The 17,827-nt window shown below is 45.1% G+C and overlaps 2 protein-coding genes across 2 annotated transcripts in view; one reads left to right on the top strand and one right to left on the bottom strand.

The window, feature by feature from the left end:
• The window catches only part of TRIM25 (tripartite motif containing 25), a 25,360-nt gene extending 18,240 nt beyond the window's left edge, over positions 1 to 7,120 (top strand). The window contains exons 9-12 of the mRNA XM_025196241.1: positions 245 to 310; positions 1,019 to 1,042; positions 2,261 to 2,338; positions 3,391 to 7,120. Coding sequence (XP_025052026.1) covers positions 245 to 310; positions 1,019 to 1,042; positions 2,261 to 2,338; positions 3,391 to 3,920 — 698 coding nt within the window. The 3' untranslated portion in view covers positions 3,921 to 7,120. The remainder of the gene's footprint in view (positions 1 to 244; positions 311 to 1,018; positions 1,043 to 2,260; positions 2,339 to 3,390) is intronic.
• A 4,728-nt stretch (positions 7,121 to 11,848) lies between these two features.
• Positions 11,849 to 17,827, bottom strand: part of LOC106723528 (meteorin-like protein) — a 12,984-nt gene continuing 7,005 nt past the window's right edge. Inside the window, exons 5-7 of the mRNA XM_025196242.1 lie at positions 14,739 to 14,746; positions 12,399 to 12,457; positions 11,849 to 11,995 (exon numbers count right to left, since the gene is read on the bottom strand). Of these exons, the coding sequence (XP_025052027.1) occupies positions 11,849 to 11,995; positions 12,399 to 12,457; positions 14,739 to 14,746 (214 nt within the window). The remainder of the gene's footprint in view (positions 11,996 to 12,398; positions 12,458 to 14,738; positions 14,747 to 17,827) is intronic.

The raw sequence follows: 17,827 nt of genomic DNA on the forward strand, positions 1-17,827 counted from the left end.
AGGCTCCTTATGGGGTCAGACACCTTGTGAGTGCTAAGAAAACAAATCAAATGGGTATAATTATAATATAAGTCACAAACCCTCCGGGGCTCAGCTCCTGCTACTTCATCAGTGTTGTTAAGGAGGTTCTGCATAGCTCAAGTGCCTAGGGAGCTCATCCTAAATGTCTGTTACTTGAATGAAGGTTCATGTAATGTATCCTGCTTGTAAGCTTGTTTGACATTCCATCTTCTTCCTTCACAAGAGGCTCCCAAAGGAGTTAAAACCCCTCAGCAGCTTCCGCAGGAGTCAAATGTGGCTGCAGATGGCAGTAAGTGATGGACAATAAGCATGAACAGCAACCTGACCCATGCTTGTGCTCGCTAAGCGCAACCCTGCAAGGTGCTGAGGGCCAAGGGGGTGGAATTAAGGAGATGAAAGAGGCTCTTTACAGATGGCATCTTGGCTTGATGTTTTTCTTCACTCATTTCAACACAAATTCAGATGGTCCCCTGCATCCTGGGAATTTAAAGACATGAAGCCTATTAAGACGCCGTCTATCATCTGCATGCAGCTGTATATCTGTAGACAGAGGTACTTACAACTTGTCTGCCTCAAGTCAGATGTGAGCCATGTTGCATGAGCCTCATATTAGCCATATTAAAAAACTACTGGCTTCCCCCTACAAGTTCTTGACGTGTAAAACTTCCATTGATCTCCAAGGGAGCACTTGCAGGTTTGACCTTAAGTTGTCAAAGTTGAACTAACTTGTAGCTTCTGCTTCTCGCTGTTGACACACAAAGCAAAAAGTAAGCAATGCACTGCTTAGGCATATAACTCCTAGCTTGGACAAAAAAGTTATGTTGGGCTCCAGTATGCCAGACCCTCTGCTGTTTTAACTTGCTGTCAGGCTTTGCCAAGATATCCCACCTTAACACCAGCTGCAGCGTTGACCATAACGGATGTGAATGGCTCTCGTTTAAAATATGGAAACATTTTCTTGTATCATCATAACTAATGCAGAACTTTGCTTTTTCAGAGAAGATAAAACCCAGCAAATCTGGTGAGTTCAAAAAGTGTTTACTCCACATACCTTTCACTGTTTTCTGTTTAATGCTAAGTTGGAGATGGTGGCTGACACCATCCTACTAAGCAATGGTTCAGCAATAGTTGAGGAGGCACCTATGGGCTCCTGGAGAAAGGCGTGACTTTGTCTCGCTTTGTTCCCACCCCTCCCCATCACAAGACAGTGTGGGAAAATGGGTTGCCAACACAGACTGAACTCCATACTTCTCATGAAGTAGTGTCTAGTGCAGCGGTTCCCATCCTGTGGCTTGCAGATAACGCATCTGTGAAACTCTCGGAGGTGGCATTGTGCCCACAGGAGACCTTCCCCTGCACAATTAGGTGTTTCCTCAGGCTGACAAGCAGGGCAAGGTGGGACATTTTTCTCAGCACTGTGGTCCATGGCCCAGTGAAGTTTGGATAACTAGCTCAGGCTCTAGTGCTTGAGCTAAAGGACTATGTTCTCGCTGGCACTCATAGCAGATTTATAAGCTCCTTACAGACACCAGGCAGTAGAGGCAACCCAACACCCCCAGCTTAATCCAGCTCCATCCAAGATGCAACCCCTTCCCCTCAGACCTGAACCCATATTGCCTGGTCACATAGGGCCTGTTTCCAAAGAGCGAGTTACACTTTTCACCCCAGTTTCCTCCGTGGATGTGGAGCGTAGCGTGATTCACAGGTGCTGTACACCCTGCCATGGCATGACTCATGTCTCCTTATATACTTTTCAAGAAGAAGGGAGCTAAGAATATAAAGGGGGAACTGGGGGACGGAGTTAAACTTAGTCATGCAACTTGACACATTACACATCTATCACACGTCCAGGTCTGGCAAAGGTCAGTAATGGTCTCCATGGAATAAGTGAGTGAGGTATCTGCACCCAAAGTCCCTATCACGACTGGCCCTGTGGGCAGACTCAACAGAGGCCAAAGAATGAAAGAAGCAGAAGAGTGAACTTTATTTTCTCATTCATACGGCCGGCTAAAAAAATGATGGCATTTGGCAAGGCTTTCTGTATCCACGCTGTGCTTAGCTCTCTTCCTTGTAGGCTTTTTAATATAGCCACTGGAGTCTACCCCTGGCTCAAAGGGGTGATTAAGTTAGGATTCATAGAGTGACTTGTAGAATATAATTCAATTTAAGAAGATCATATGAGCTCTGTATTTCCTCCAGTTTAAATTGCATCATTGCTCTCTCTATTCTCTCACATCAGTACCAAACCTGGCAAGTCCAGACCCTGACACATCTATCGAAAGCTTCCTAAAGAAATCTAGAGAGGAGCTTCTGCACTGTAAGTAACTTGTCCAGTCACACAAGTCTTAAAAACCGACGACTTCTTTCATTGCGCTGGGATTATGTGATTGAATGTTTTCCATGCTGTTGCATAATTATGGCCTTATTAATATTACAGCAATGGTCCGTTAAGAGGTATACATTTTCAGGAAAAAAGGAAAAACCTTCTAGGGCATTGGATACATTCCCCAAAAAGTTCACCACTAGCATAAATGGAGCACACGGTTAAACTGAGATCCAGTGCCAGTGGCAGACTTGGATCGCTGCTCTAAGTGAGCTTGTTGGGGAAGGTAACGACTTGGTTGAAATTCACAGAAAGCTAAGCGGGTTTAGGAGCCAGACTCACTTTTGAGAATGAGACTGAGTTGCCATTGGAAACTACTTACTTCTGGTTTCAGAAGTCTGTTGTATGGACACTGGCAGAAGTCTAGGAGACCTGCCTGCAAGTTACTGGATGCGTCTATACGTTCATTAAGGTGACATAGTTACTGCGCATTAAGTTTAGCACTTGGATAACCAAGTACTAAATCAAAGTGCAGTAACTCGCACTACTGCGCAGTAGTGCTGGCACACGGGTTTTTAGTGACGCTAATTGTGCAGTAGCCTAATACTACCATGCAGTAGTGTATTAGCACAGTTTTTGCCCAACATGCTATTGCACAGCGTTGTTAGGCTGTGGCACAGTTAGCATAGGACTTGCCACAGTGAAGGAAGCTTCTGATCTATCGAATCCAGAATCTTGCTCTCAACACTGATGAGCATTAGCAACTCCTCAGGACGTTATAAGAAAAGTCACAGTAGGAAGAGCTAAATACAGCAGAGGAAACCTTTATACATACAACAGTATAGAAAGGTTTTCTTTATGTATGTGTGGACATACACAGATACGCATGCACACACGTCTATATAAAGTATCTAAATGTTATGTACAACTATATAACCACTATATATACGAGAGAGAGAGAGAGAAAAGAAGAACTGGGGCCTTTCTGAATAAACCAATATAGCTCCTAATATCTTTTCTTTATAATCTCTTGTATTCCTCCACAGATGCTACAAAAGTCACGCTGGATTTCAACACGGCTCATAACAAAGTGCTTTTATTAGAGAAAAACACGAAAATATCTGTCTCTGAAACCCCCCAGAATTATAGCTCACACCCTCAACGCTTCTCGTACTGTTCCCAAGTGCTGGGCTTCCAGTGTTTCAAGAGGGGCATCTATTACTGGGAAGTGGAACTGCAGCGTAACAACTTCTGTGGCATCGGCATCTGCTACGGGAGCATGGACAGGCAAGGGGCAGACAGCCGCCTGGGGAGAAATCGCAGCTCCTGGTGCATTGAGTGGTTTAATGCAAAAATTTCAGCCTGGCATAATGATAATGAAAAAAGCCTGCCCAACACCAAGGCTACCAAGATAGGTGTGCTGCTCAACTGGGATGCAGGCTTTGTGCTTTTCCTGGCTGTTGGTGAGAAAGTTAACTTAATCTACAAATTCAAAGCAGAGTTTACTGAAGCGCTGTATCCTGCTTTCTGGGTGTTTTCCAGTGGCACTACACTCTCAATTTGCCCACTGAAGTAACAGCGTGCTGTGCCCCGGAGCTGTTTCTTCATGGTGTAGCCTGCAACCCATCTATGTTGCAAAGCTTTCTTTCTGTGCTTATAACTTTCTCATGTATTCAAATGATGGGGTATTATCTTTTTCGCTTGCTGGGTGGCTTAATGATTATCCAAAACCATCTCGCAATTCTGTGAGGCAGAAACTGGGTAGAGACTCTAGACCTGCAGGCTGGACTTAGTGCATTAGTTTGACATTTATGCACCAGAAAGGGAGGGAAGCTTCTGCTTGTCTGTAAATGTAAAAGAATAAGAGTATGCTTCAGGGTGGGTGCTTCCTTGCTTAAAACTAATTTCAGGTCCCTGGTCTTTAAAGCAATTGCCTAAATACTTTGGGGCAAGGGAAAACTGCATGCTTTTGTCTTTGCTGTGATAAGGGGAAAGATGGCTTCTAACACACACACACACACACACACACGGTCTCAGACCAAGCAGTGCCAATGTTTGGTCCCCTGTTTGGGTGAGGGTTCATAGCCTGCAGTTTGGTACTTGGCCTCCTGCCCCTCCAGACTGAATTTCTAAATCTTTTAAGCAAAATAGACACAGTGCTGCAGTCAGTGAACATCTTTGAAGTGTTTCCTCACTGTTGGTGCATAACAAAGGCTGTTGCAACAACACTGCTCAAAGGATCCTGACTCTTTTTTCAAGGAAATGATAATTGTAAAAGATAATTTCAAGGAATGATGATTGTAAGGCATGTCATCAAATAGCCTTGTCATGGCCAAACCCTGGTGTCAGCGAAAGACTCTGGTGGGAGTTGGATTCTATCCCAAATGTGTTGCATGGCTAATGTTAAACCCTCGGCTTTATCGGGAGAGAGGCGATAAGAATTCAGCCTGGAAACCCACCAACTTGCTCTGCATTTCCTTCATCCTGTCTCTAGACTTTAGCGGAAGAATTTTTACCGTTAGCTTTCCTGTTGCTTGGATGGTTGTCTATAAGCAAGAGATCAGCTTCACATGGGAAGTGTGGACTTCAGAAACGACATAAGTCTGTGAGAGGCAGGATTTGAATGACTTCTGCGCGTGGTTAGTTGTAGACACTTGTAGATCGGGTCTGAACTGAGTCAGAAATACAAAAGTTTATCTCTGAATGGTAAAAAGCCAATATGATAACCTATAAAAACCTGACCAACTTGAAAAAGAAACCGAGAACCACATGTGAAAGCTTAGCATCTCTAGGAAGAAAATGTGCAGAAATTCCTCTGGATTACCTAGGGTGAAGAAGTTATGCAAGTGATTTTTTTCAAAGAAAGTTTTGATGGGATGAAACAGCACATAGTTTTAGCACTTTCCAGGGTTTAAAGCGCTCAGAATGGAGATCAGTTCCTGAAGTACGTAGCTCCTGAAGTAGAGAGATGGAGGTGCTTTTTAACATCACAGTTTAATTAAAACCCTACTGAAAGGAACGAAACTTGGAAAAAAACTCATGTCTGGTTTGCCTAGCTGGCATGCCTCTTGGAATGAAGCACTGTGGTTGATGGTGCATTTTCCATCAGCACACCATGACATTGAAATTTTGTATTATTTTACGTGTTGGGGAGCTATGGGTAGGAGTAGAGAGGACCTGTGTAGTAGCATTGCTCATAGCAGGGGCTGTCCTAAGTTTCTCTTTTCTTGAAACACAGCATTCCCTGAATACCAAGATTTTTATGTGCCTCTGGCCATGATACTAAGATCGCTGCGTGACTTCCAAAAACCTAAGCACTGCCTTAGTGCACACTTCGAAGCATCTTTTGAAGTGACATTTCCTCTTTGCCTTTATATCTGCGCATAGATTAGTGAATCTTCTGAGCTAGAAATGTGCAGGAAAGGGAAAGGTGGGAGAATAGGTTTTTCATTCTCATCATGCCACAACTTCACTTTGCTTTTTGTGGTATCATAGAATAGCAGCTGGTCTGACTCCATTCAGCATGATGTGATGCTTGGGAGACCTTTGCTGCTTTTCATACCTAAAAACCTGGAGCTGGGAAAACAGCCAGTGGACACAGCTGTAGGCCTGAGACCTAAATGTCTTGTGCCTGTAACTAGGAGTCAGCCAGAGGCTTGTCTTGCTGAATCTCCTTGCGGAGGCCAGCAGTTGCTGAGATGAATGGCTCAAACTTTGTTGACTGGTAAAGCTCTCCCCTGTGGAACTTTGTATGCTCTGTGAATTATAATGCAAAGCCACTGCAGACATTGCAAGCATATGTTTCATAGATTTCATAGACGTTAGGGCTGGAAGGGACCATGCAATGTTCATGGAGGGTGAATTTCCTGAAGGTTCACTGGACTCCCGGTGGCAGCATTTTACATGAGCTGAAGTTCCTGGAGAGCCTTAGACAATGCAAAGCACTGCAGCAGCTCAGACTTGATTTCTAACAGTGAGTAAACTGCCAAGTCAGAGTTCAGAGATGAAGCAAGTCAAAAGATACAGTGAGATTATTTTGGACCAAAGGGATTTAGTTAGATGCCGTGCTGCACTCATAGTGTTCTCCATGCATTGCAGAGCGTTTGCTGGAATACCTATGATATCAAAGTATGCAATAGGCCAGCACCGTTTCCGAAATGTGTTCAGCCCTAAAGATCCCCGTGATTCAGTTCAGCACTGAAATAGCCAAGAGATCAGGAAGAATGATGCTGAGCTGGTCAGAAAGACGGGAACTGGTTGTCACTGCACAACATGTCAGAAGCAGGAACAAAAACAGCACAAACGTGAACACAATCAAAGAATGAGGAAACGGAAAGGCATAGCTGGATAAAAACAGAAGCCAGTTAATCAACTAGATAACAACCGAGCTTTACTGTGGTGTCCAGCATGACTACCCAGAAGGAAAAAGTTGCAGTGATGGCACCGTGGAGGGTTGAGTGGACCATTCAGCCCACGCAATAGGGAGAATCACTGGAGAATAGGAGTGACTCTCTTGCAAGTGCTGGATTCCTGCACTTTTCCAATGAGGTGAGTTCAACATCGCCATCCCAGTATTCAGGACTTCTAGGGTGAGTTCTGTCTAATGCTCGATGATCTTAGGACATTCCCTATAAGAAAGGGGCAACAGATATTACTTATAGAATCATAGAAGTCGGGTCGGAAGGGACCTTGTAGATCTTCAAGTCCGACCCCCTGCCTGGGCAGGAGGAAAACTGGGCTCAAGTGACCCCAGCCAGGTAGGCATCGAGCTGCTTCTTGAAGACCCCCAGGGTAGGAGCCAGCACCACTTCCCTTGGAAGTTGGTTCTAGATCCTAGCCGCCCTGACTGTGAAGTAGTTCCTACGGATGTCTGATCTAAACCTACTCTCCAACAACTTGTGGCCGTTATTCCTTGTTATCCCGGGGGGCGCTGGGGGAAACAGCGTCTCCCCCAAACCCTTCTGGTCCCCCCTAGTGAGTTTATAGATGGTCACCAGGTCCCCTCTGAGCCTTCTCTTGTGGAGGCTGAACAGGTTCAGGTCCCGTAGCCTCTCATTGTAGGGTCTGCCCTGCTGTCCCCAGATCATGCGGGTAGCCCTCCTCTGGACCCTCTCAATGTTGTCCACATCCCTCTTGAAGTGGGGCGCCCAGAACTGGACACAGTACTCCAGCTGTGGACTTGAAAATGTCCTCCTCTGTATTCATGGTAGGTACATTCAGGTCTGTGTTCCCCCCTGGCTTTGGGGATCCTAGGATCTCTGTCATCTTGTGCGGGGTTTGTATGGGACCTATGTATTCCTGGTGAAGCAGATTTGAGGTTCTGTGGATTTTTGTCCCGCATCTGTGTGATTCCAGATTTTCACCCAGGCAGAGGGGTGCTCTGTCAGAGGCTTACCTGGTTTTGGGGCCCTTTGGGTTCTCTTTCCTCGAAGGAAACCAACTAAGTCTTCAGATGTGCTGAAACGTTTAAAGTGCTCCTCGAGGATGTTCCCTCCAAGGGACCCTTCCTGCATCGTAGGTGCCTGGCTGCTCTCCCAGCCTGTCTGTCCACCTTGCAGTGCACCAGAGCATTGAAGAGCAGGTCTGGAGCACTTCTATCAGCTCCCTAAAAAGATGGAGCTGCATTTTAGCAACACATGCATCCCTGAGCTGCCCAGAGCTGTCAGCTCTGGGGGTCCAGCTCCTATGGGGCTTGGTCTGTCGGAGATCCAAAGAATTAGAACCACTTGCTCCTTTCACCACGGCGTGTCTGTACCGCAGGTGTCTATCGGCTGCTTTATCCACAGTCGACAGCAATATTCAAATGAAGGGGGGATTGCTCCATATGTATTATGTCACCGTTTGACAAGCTGAGGGTCCAAAGTGTTGCACTGTTCAGTGTGAAACACACTGCTTGGATTAGCGGTGACAATGAAACAAATGTACTGGTGACTTGTTTTCAGGCTAGGTGCACATGGTAATGCCAGACCCATGGCAAAGAGCTGTTCCTTTTGATTCAGATGAGAAACACTTGACTTGCATTGGCGAGCATCAGTATTTGTCAGCTCTGGGTTACGGTACATTAATGTTTCCCTTGAAATATGTGGGAGACATTCAACCTTTTATTATGAAGAAAAATACCCAAAACCTGAGTTAAAGGATTAGCTGCGACATAATAAACACTTTTCAATGCAGTTCCAAGAGAATGCAACTACAATCTTTTATAGCAAGGATTTTTTCCTTTCCCATAATGGTATAAGAACAATCAGTTTTAATGTCAGAGGTAGAAATAAGCATACATGGGCTTACTGCTCTGCATACGCAGGTCTTTTAAATCATTTAGTCTTCCGGAAAGGAGGCTGAAAAGGAATTCTGGGGCTAACAGAGCCTGGAGGATAGCGGCAGGAATGGCATCGTGCACCGTATGTAAAAGAGCGGGGAATGCTTGCAACCTCAAAACACTCAAAGCCATCTTTCTGCTACCTCACTGCAAAAACCTTGCATGTAGAAACAATGTTATCTGCTCCAGAAATCACAAACATTGTTGAATGCATCATTGCTTCATTGCCTATAGAGCATCATTGCCTATAGGGGACTAATAGTCTCATAATCAGGATTGTGTTATGCATAAGTTAACACTTCCCCTGCCTCATGATGCTTCAAGGGGGCATGGACATCTGCAGTTTGTCCTGTCAGGGAAGGTGGTGGCAGTAGGTTGTGGGTTTCTGTACTATCCCCTGCCTCCAAATGATGTCAAAGTTCGCTTTTTGATGTAGCTAGTGTCATTTAATTTTTCTGTTGATTATCAAGTTAATGAGTTACCAGCCGTGATTTCAATAAAAAATTAATGGCAAACAACTTGTTTAAATAATGTGTTCAATGATGTAAACCAGTGGTGCATAGCCTTTTTGCTCCATGGGCCAGATGGGCAGTATCTGTCCGATGGGCCTGATCCAGTAGGCACTGCCTGGGCCTGACCTGGGGGAAGGGGACATGGCCCAGCCCTGATCGGGCTGTACAGGGCTTGGGAATGTGGCAGCAGGGGAGGAATAGCATTCTTAATTGCTACTGCTCTTCCACTACCAAATTTCCTGACCCATGGGGAGTCCCATGGGCTGGATGCTGTGGCCCTACAGGCCAGGGATCAAACACTCCTGATCTAAACAAAAGTTGTCTCCTTCCTTACAGGCGGGGAGGGGGAAAGCAAAAGTAAAGAAGGACTACGTAATTCAGAAACACATGGTACACATGGCTCAGCATTCACTGGATGAGTGGAGGCTGTGGGGATGGAGGGGAGAACAGCATCTCATAGCCTAAGCAGTCCTACAGTGCTTCCTCGAGGTCATTTCTCATCTAGCACTGAATGTATCCGTACTCTGAATGCCTGAACACTAACTATCCACCGACACACAACCATGCCACATCCCCAGTCAGGAAGAGAGTAGAGAACATCCTACCCAATGAAGCTGCCGGGGGACTTAGTGAGGACTGAAATCAGTTGACACTACTGGGACTTTTCTCCACCTGTGTAAAAAGCAGCAGGGAATTGCTAATGACTAGGTGTGGGGAAGACTTTGGTTTTACATACGAGGTAGCACCCCAGCAGCATCGCCTGCTGATATTACATTGAACACTTGAACTGCAACAAGGTCAGAAAGGGAGATTCTGGAGCGAGTGCTTTGAGTCCCACCTAGAGGTAAAAGCTGTATGGGACTGACCTGGGTCTAGTGTCCCACATCGGTGTTCCCTTTCCAGCACTGCACCTCTTTGGTTTGTCACTGAAAAAGTCAAGGAAGTAAAGGTTTTTTCCCCCTGCCATCCTGTAGGCCTAAAATAAAGGAAAGAGGAAAATAAGTGAAAGTTTATATCTGTTGGTTTGATTTTCTCACCAAAATAAAAAATTCTGTTCTACTCAGGTCTTGTCCTGCCCTCATCCCAACACATCAGAGCACCTTCTAGCAGTTCATCCTGTCTCACATTATAAAGTCTCTCCTCCTGGGAAGCACTGTGGGCATGCATGGGAACATCATGGCTTTGGTAGGGGGTCTGGTTTGCAGTGTTGGCAGTGCTCTGTGTTGGGGACCGCAGGCGGATGTGATGTGCCTCACACTGGCTGCTAGAGGCGATGAGACTCGGGGATGGTTCACACATGCACAGCACGTTTGAAAATCTGTCGCGGTCTTGGTATTTTACACTTTAAAAAACCTTTAAGAAACCAAAGGGGTTAACACAAGAGCAGGGGCTGAGCCACGGTCCTGCTGTGCGTGGTAAGATGCCAGTATGCCCTCCTGTCCGAGTGCGCAGTGTCATCCTCAGCCCCAAAAGTCTCTCTCAGGTGTGGGTTTATAACATACGCTCTAGGTGGCAGGCACCTTTGTTTCACAGACATTTCACAACTCTTTTTTTTCAGAGAGACAGTCTGCTTGTTTGCAGACGACGCGATGAAGAAGGCCAGTTCAGTGTATGCTTTAAAAAGATGTGCATGCGCAGACCTTTGCAGGGCAAGGACTGCAAACCTGAACCTGGGGGGACAGAGCAAAAGTAGCAGTCTTATAATATGCTCATTACCCAGATGCACGTAATGTTGGGGATGAGAGTCTAGAAGAGGTGAACTGACTCATGCCATTTTCACTCCATTGGCTTCAGTAGATTAGTATTTTGTACCAGATCAGCTCTCTAATGACATCCTACAGACACGTGCATGGAAGCCTCTATAAGAAGATACGTTGCCAAATATTATTCCCCTTCCTGACATGAAATCATTTTTAGCCTTCCCAGAGCTGAAAGCATTCACCGCTTGCCTCTCCTCTCCTCCCCCCACTCCCTTGGCCCCCTTCCTGCCTTCGATTGAGTGGCTGCTACTTCTCAAATAATCAATATGTCAGTTAAAAACATGTCACGGTGTGGTCATTGTATGACTCCTATTCAAAGTCCATGTCATTTAGACTTTCATTGGCAGCTATTTTGTCCCATTAAAAAGTTCAAGACAGCAATTTGTGAATCTTGCTCAGCCAAGTAGAACTGTGAAAAAAGGAGTTATTTTAAAAGTCAATTAATTGTGGTCTATCGGAGCCCTCCTCATTCACATTTTTTCAAGCCTTGTCACGGGCTCACATCTGTCAGCCCTGTGTTTCCCAGGCTGCTATCAGATGCCGTTACATTGTAAATAATGGGTTTATTCAGGCCCTTTATTGGACTTTGTGTGGTAGACACATTTGTATATCATTTTACGGTGTAACAATTCCATTTACATAAAATATAGGCAATTATGTGAGCGAGGCCAGAGTGCCGGGGGAGGGAGGGAGGAGCCCCCATTAAAATAATAAAAGCTAATTGAAAAGAGGCAGATAATTTAGGTGAAAAATCCAATGCGAGCGATTCTTGATCCCAAAATGATTCAAGAGAACTTTAGGGAGCAGACTTGTGTTTGTGCATTTCATTCATTGGAAATGGCTCATATTTTTAAATAGCTGTGCCACAATTTCCGTCTCAGGTCTTTTTTTTTCAATTTAATCAAATTGTTTTTCATGGAGGAAGAGGACTTGCTCCCAGGCAACAGTCATGCTTCAGGACGTGGACATAGCCAGTAGCCACACTGTGCTGCTTTTTATGGGCCTGATCCTGTAGAGCGTTGCATGCTCCAATGACGGAGAGGATTAGATGCACAAAGCACTGTATATGGAAGGCAAAAACAGGAAGATTTAGATAGGATTATCTTGACAGTAGCTGAATGGACTGGAAATGTCTGGAACAGGTTGCAAGATTTTGTGAGGAATGGCACAATATCTGCAAAATAGCCTCCCCCTGTAAATGCATGCCGTCACATGACAGCTGATTTTCAGGCACCTGAAATGCCTGATCTTGAAATTGTGGCAGAGCATAACAATTTTGCTGTAATTGTTCAAAGAACCTTGTCTACCAATTTTGCTGTAATTATTCATACTTAACACAAGGTAACCATCATGCTATACGGTGCAATAACAACGCTCATGCAATCTAATCAGGAGCAGTGCTGCTCCTCGCGGGCATCGTGTTCATCTCAGGTGGTTGCCCAAAAGAATTAGCAAGGTTTTACTTGCTCAGAAGTGAAGGCAATTGCTTGAAGTATCAGTGCCACCACATTCTTTATTAATCCTATAGGATAAAAGTCACCCCGTTTTATTTTAAAGAAATGTTAAGAGTCCTTTACAAGATGCAGTGAGGGCAAGTATGTGTGCCTGCATCGCCAGATGCACAAAATTAGCAAATCTCACTCTTATCTATTTACTTCTTGCTGTCAAGCTCACCACTCATAACTTGTCCAGTCGGAGAAATGTCTGAAAGATGTCTAGTCCTTGCGCGTTTAACTGCTTTGTTCAAATCCTGTGTAGGATCAGCTTCTTGTTTACAGACTGGCAGAATGAGGTGAGGAAAGGAATGGATTCGAATCAGGTCTCCTCAGTACGGCTCTTATGGTCTATGCACTGGATTATGATCCTTTCTCATTACCAGTATTAAACTAGCTGAAAAAAGACAGGTCTAAAACTTATTAATAGGCATGCTTGATAGCATCAGGGGGCTTCTTACTGGTGTTACACATAACGTGCATTAATGTGCCATAATTATGACACATTTAAGTTTAGTATTTGTAATGACAGGTACTAACTTAATGCACCGTACTCGGCGCTACTGGGCATTAGCGCAAACGAATGGTCTTTATGTGATGGTAATGCATAGTAGACAATCTACTGCTCATTAGCATGGGTTTTGCCCACTGCACTAATGCGCAGTGGAATGAGTCTACTGCACTCTAAACCTCCCGTGTAGACTCACCCATAGCATACAAATAGATCCAATATCCTCTTTCTGCTGCCACCGAAATATGGTCTGAAAATACAATGCTCGATTACTGAATGGTTTGATTAAAAAATAGAATCAGAGAAAGGGAGTGCATGAGGTGCCTAGTACTGCAGATACTAATTCAGAGAACCCAAGGAAAGGACCCCCAACTACTTTCAGAGATTAAAGGGTGAAGGGTTTACCTCAATGGTTGAGGTGCTAGCAGCAGCAGTACACACACATGCAGGCCCAGATCCAAATAGACCTTGCAGGCACCTAAACAGGACCAACGTAGAATTTAAGCACCTAGCTTGCAAAGAGCAGAACAAATAAGAGCGCATAGTCAGCAGTCGCAAAACAGCTTAGATGCCTCAACTGAATAGGCACTTCCATTTAGGCCTGAGAAGGTCCCTAGGTGCCTAGGCCTGGCTGAATGCAGTGCTCTGAACTGACTTTGCACAGGGGGAAGTCTTCGCACAGCCCAGCAGAAACTCTGTGGCTTAGGACAGGAGCAGCCAACTTGCAGCACGTGCACGCCAAGCAGCACCATCAGTGTGTGACACGCTGCAGATGGGGAAGGGACAGGCAGCACAGGGGCAGGTAGGTCAGGGAGCAGAAAACACAGCAGCAGATCAGATAGGGAGCACATGGCAAGGAGCAGAGAGCAGATCAGGCATGGGGAAGGGATCAGAGTGGCAGGTGGGGAGGGGGCAGGGCTAATTTGTGGTGCACCTGCCAAAATGCTTGCCCCTCACTTGGCTAGGGCACACTCTTAGGAAATGGAAGACGTGCATTCAAATCCCCCCTGGGTGGCAGGGGAAGCTGAGAAACCAGGTCTCTGACTTCTTGGCCAAGGACATTTCCTCCTGTTCCCTCAGGAACAAAGCAATCTGTGCTTTGTACTGCAAGCAATGCTGCTGTCAGTTCAAATCCTGGCTCAGGTGGGTGCTTCCTCTCAGCAAGGTCTGGGTCCTGCCTTAAGAGAAGTCCCACAAGCCAGCACCTAAGCGCTGAAGGAGCAGGAATTCATGGAACGAATATGGCTTTCTCTACAGTAGTTTCTGTAAAGCCTCACTAGTTATAGCCCTGTTAGGATGGGACTTTTCCATGAGGATTTTGATCCATCCACTATTGCAGGTTTCATGGGGAAGGTCTTGTCTCTCTCTCATTTCTAACAGACGAGGTTGAATCTATCTACCAAGCAGAAATTGTGGCCATCTGCAGCTGACACTCCCGTGCACTCTCTACCTCTGATGCTATGTAGTTCTTATTCTTGACCTACCTTTCTCTCTTTGTAAATTAGCTCTATTTTTTATTGCCTTTTCCTTTCGAGTGCTTCATGCCTTTGACACACAATTAGTCTCTGCCTATTCTTTTGCAAAGAGGGCAAGTGATTGCGACATGGGTGAACCTAAGATACATTCAGTTCCAAACATAATGAAGTTGTGCGCATTACAAACTGCTTGCATAATTTGCTTTGTCTAGGTCTGTATAACCCCTTATTGTCCAGGAAGACTATAATGAGCACATGAATGCAATCACTGGCTCCTATTATAGAGGCAAATACAGATAATGCAAGGAAAAGTCTTCCCCTTACCTTTTATTCTACATGGGTAGAGAACAGACTATATGATTAAGTATGAAACTGCGTGCAGTATGAAGCTAGGGGAAGAAACAGTATCTGTGGTACTTTAAATAGAAAAAAAGCTCTTAGGAAACCTTGTACTGTCCTTGCAGGCTTCCCAAATCAGATCATTAAAAAAAAAGCAAGGAAGCAAATTGAAAAGATCTTGACTTAGCCAGAACCACTGAATACATTAAGTTAACTAGCAGCCATCTACCTCGTAGTGCCAGTAAAGTTAGGAAAACTGAACATTGCGTGACCTGAACTTATGCTACTCTTTAACTCCTTTGTTGCTTGTTCAGTGGTCCTAACCTGCCATATTATCTGAAGTGAAATATTTAGCGTGTTTTGTCCATCTGCTACTCTAGTAGCCTAATCTAAATCTAGCTATCCTCAATCTTGCTGTGGAAACAAGGTTGGACTTGAGGTAAGCATGGGAAGTTGTACCCATACCAGCATAACTAAATGTTGAGGTCTAGATCGGTACTATCTACATTGTACAAATGATCACCTAGAGGGGATAGCAAATATATGGGAGATGACATTCTTCTGAAGTCTTTATTATCACCTGGGTCTGTTAGTGCAGCGGGCTCAAAACCGGCAATGTTTTCATAAAGAACTTGTAAGCTTTGCAAAGTCACATTCATTCTGCAGGTTTCATGTCTTGTTTGGGGTTTTTTTGCAGTATTTTTATTCCCCTCCTTCCTTTCTTTTTTTCTGTTTTGCCACAGGGAAAACTGGTTGGGAAGGAAAAGTGGGGAAACAAGTTTTTTACAGGGGTTTTTTTAGTTGTTGGAAAAGCTAGAAGATGAAAATTTCCAAGAAAGACCATTTTTCCCCCACTTGAAAACGGGCAGCCAGCTCTGTTTGTTACTTAGGACAGTGTCTTAATTTTGGGATCTCAACTCTATGGAAAGCAGGGGGAAGACAGAGTGTAGACCAACTGCAGTATGAATCCAACCAACAGGTGCATGATGTCCTGTCCATGGCAAGGGGTTCATGCAAGACTAATAATTGCATATTAAATATCAAAACCACATGCCTATAGAGGCAAATATCTTGTACAACATTGAGTTTCACACTGGGAAATTTTTATTTAATAAAACCCTAACACTCACTACATCACTTTTATAGTAGGACAAGTTTTTCTAGTAGCTTAGTCTTTCCAAGTGATTCTGAAAACAAAGATTAATTGTACTGCTGACGTAGCTAAGGGCCTTTGTAAGAAAAGGCAAAACAAATACACAATAATTCACAAAATCAACCTTTACAGCTTTGATCCCAAATATACAGACAGGCAGAATAAAATAGACGTGTTCCTAATCTAACAGCAAACACAATGCTTGAAAGTGCAAAGTACCACATGGAAATTCGGGCTGCTCTCATCCTTCCTCACCTTTCAGAACAAACACTGACCTTTAGACTAACCCAGTCATCTGTGAAATCTAAAAGTCATATAAAGGATGTTCGGTGGAGATGTACTTCAGCATATCAGAGCAGCTACTGGCTGTGGGGTGGATGCAGCTTTCTTTGAAACTTTATAGTGAAACCAACCAAACTCCAAACTTCTGTGCATTTGTCCCGGAAAAGTTCACCGTGCAAAAACCTCTAAGTAAGCAACCTCGCTCAGTGAAAAAATCTTAATCGCAGCATTTATCTATGTCTTCTTAAAATTCAGTAAAATGAACATCGTTACGTGTTTTTGAAACTAGACATTCATCACTTCTCTCCACGTTGTCACCTTCTGCTTTCCAACTGCTGGCTCTAGTCCACTGAGAGTCAAATGCATCGGGAACCAACCCTGCATTTTGCATGCAGGCAGGACTCACACTGGAAAAACAGGAGTTTTACCAGTATCTCTGCCAGAAACTCTGCGCGAGGTGGGATCGCGTGACCTATGATGATGGTGATAACCGGGACCAACGTGATGTTAATTGTGACAGTTCTTATCTACATTAAAGGCGTCTTGTGTTGCACAACAGTGTAGCTGCCATGAAGTTAATGATGTACCAAGGATTTAAACCAGCTGGGATTCTGCCCCAGAAGGCTAATTAGCATGTGTTTTTAATGCAGGGGTGGCCAGCCTCGGGCTTGTGTGCCACAGGTGGTACAGAAAGCCGATGTGCCTGGCATAAGGCAGACTGGGGAGTGGACTGGACAGGCACAGGCAGCGCAGTGACATATAGGGTGAAGAGCAGAAAAAATAACAGCAGATTGGGCAGAGTACAGGGCAGGGAGCAGAAAGCAGAGTAGGGGATCAGACAGGGGAAGGGTATGGCACTTGGAGAGCGCTAACACCTGGCCGCCCTGTTTTAAATGCACTTCTATTTCCCAGTACAGCGGTCTAGATAGAGGGACTACAGGTAGACTGGACAAACTCTGGGTTATACCATGAAGCTTCGCTGTTCAGCTCAAACTGTCGACAAGTTTGTATTGTGGGCAGGACAGCGCCAGGCAGAGAGACGGTGGGGAGGATCAGCTGGGTGAAAAACTGAAACAGAGATGGAAGGAGAAGCGAGGAGGGAAACCGGCCATGAAAAAGCGCAGTACAGATAAGGTACTCACTTGGGGGAATCTCCCCCTAATCAAGGGAGCTGTCTCAGACATGGCTTTTAAACACTTACATCTCCCTTGAAGGCAGGACAGCCACCTGCACTTGAGTCACTAGGGAGAGAAAGTTCACAAAACTAAACCACCTGTGGATTCCCGGTCCTAGTTTGACCATTTTCAGACCTTCAAGGGGTCCTCCCGGCCTTGGATCTAGTGAAATCTTACTCTTCGGCCTTGGCCCAACCTCATGCTCAGCCCCCGGACACGGGACTGACAAGGAGAGCACCTTGTTCTCGCCTCCTGGAGGAGACATTTCAGTTAAACTGGAATTCACACGGGTTTGTTCCCCTTTCTCTGGCTGTCTGGTAAATGGAAATGAAGTCTTTAAACCTCGGGGCACAGCCCAGCCACGCTTCACCAAAATGTTCGCTGCCAGTGAAAAGAAACTCTCCGGCCCCCTGCTTCACCCTGCACTGCAGCAGGGTTTTTATGGGGCCCCTCCATTCACCGGT

The sequence above is a fragment of the Alligator sinensis genome, unplaced genomic scaffold (assembly GCF_000455745.1).
Source record: "Alligator sinensis unplaced genomic scaffold, ASM45574v1 scaffold282_2, whole genome shotgun sequence".
NCBI classification, from domain to species: domain Eukaryota; kingdom Metazoa; phylum Chordata; order Crocodylia; family Alligatoridae; genus Alligator; species Alligator sinensis.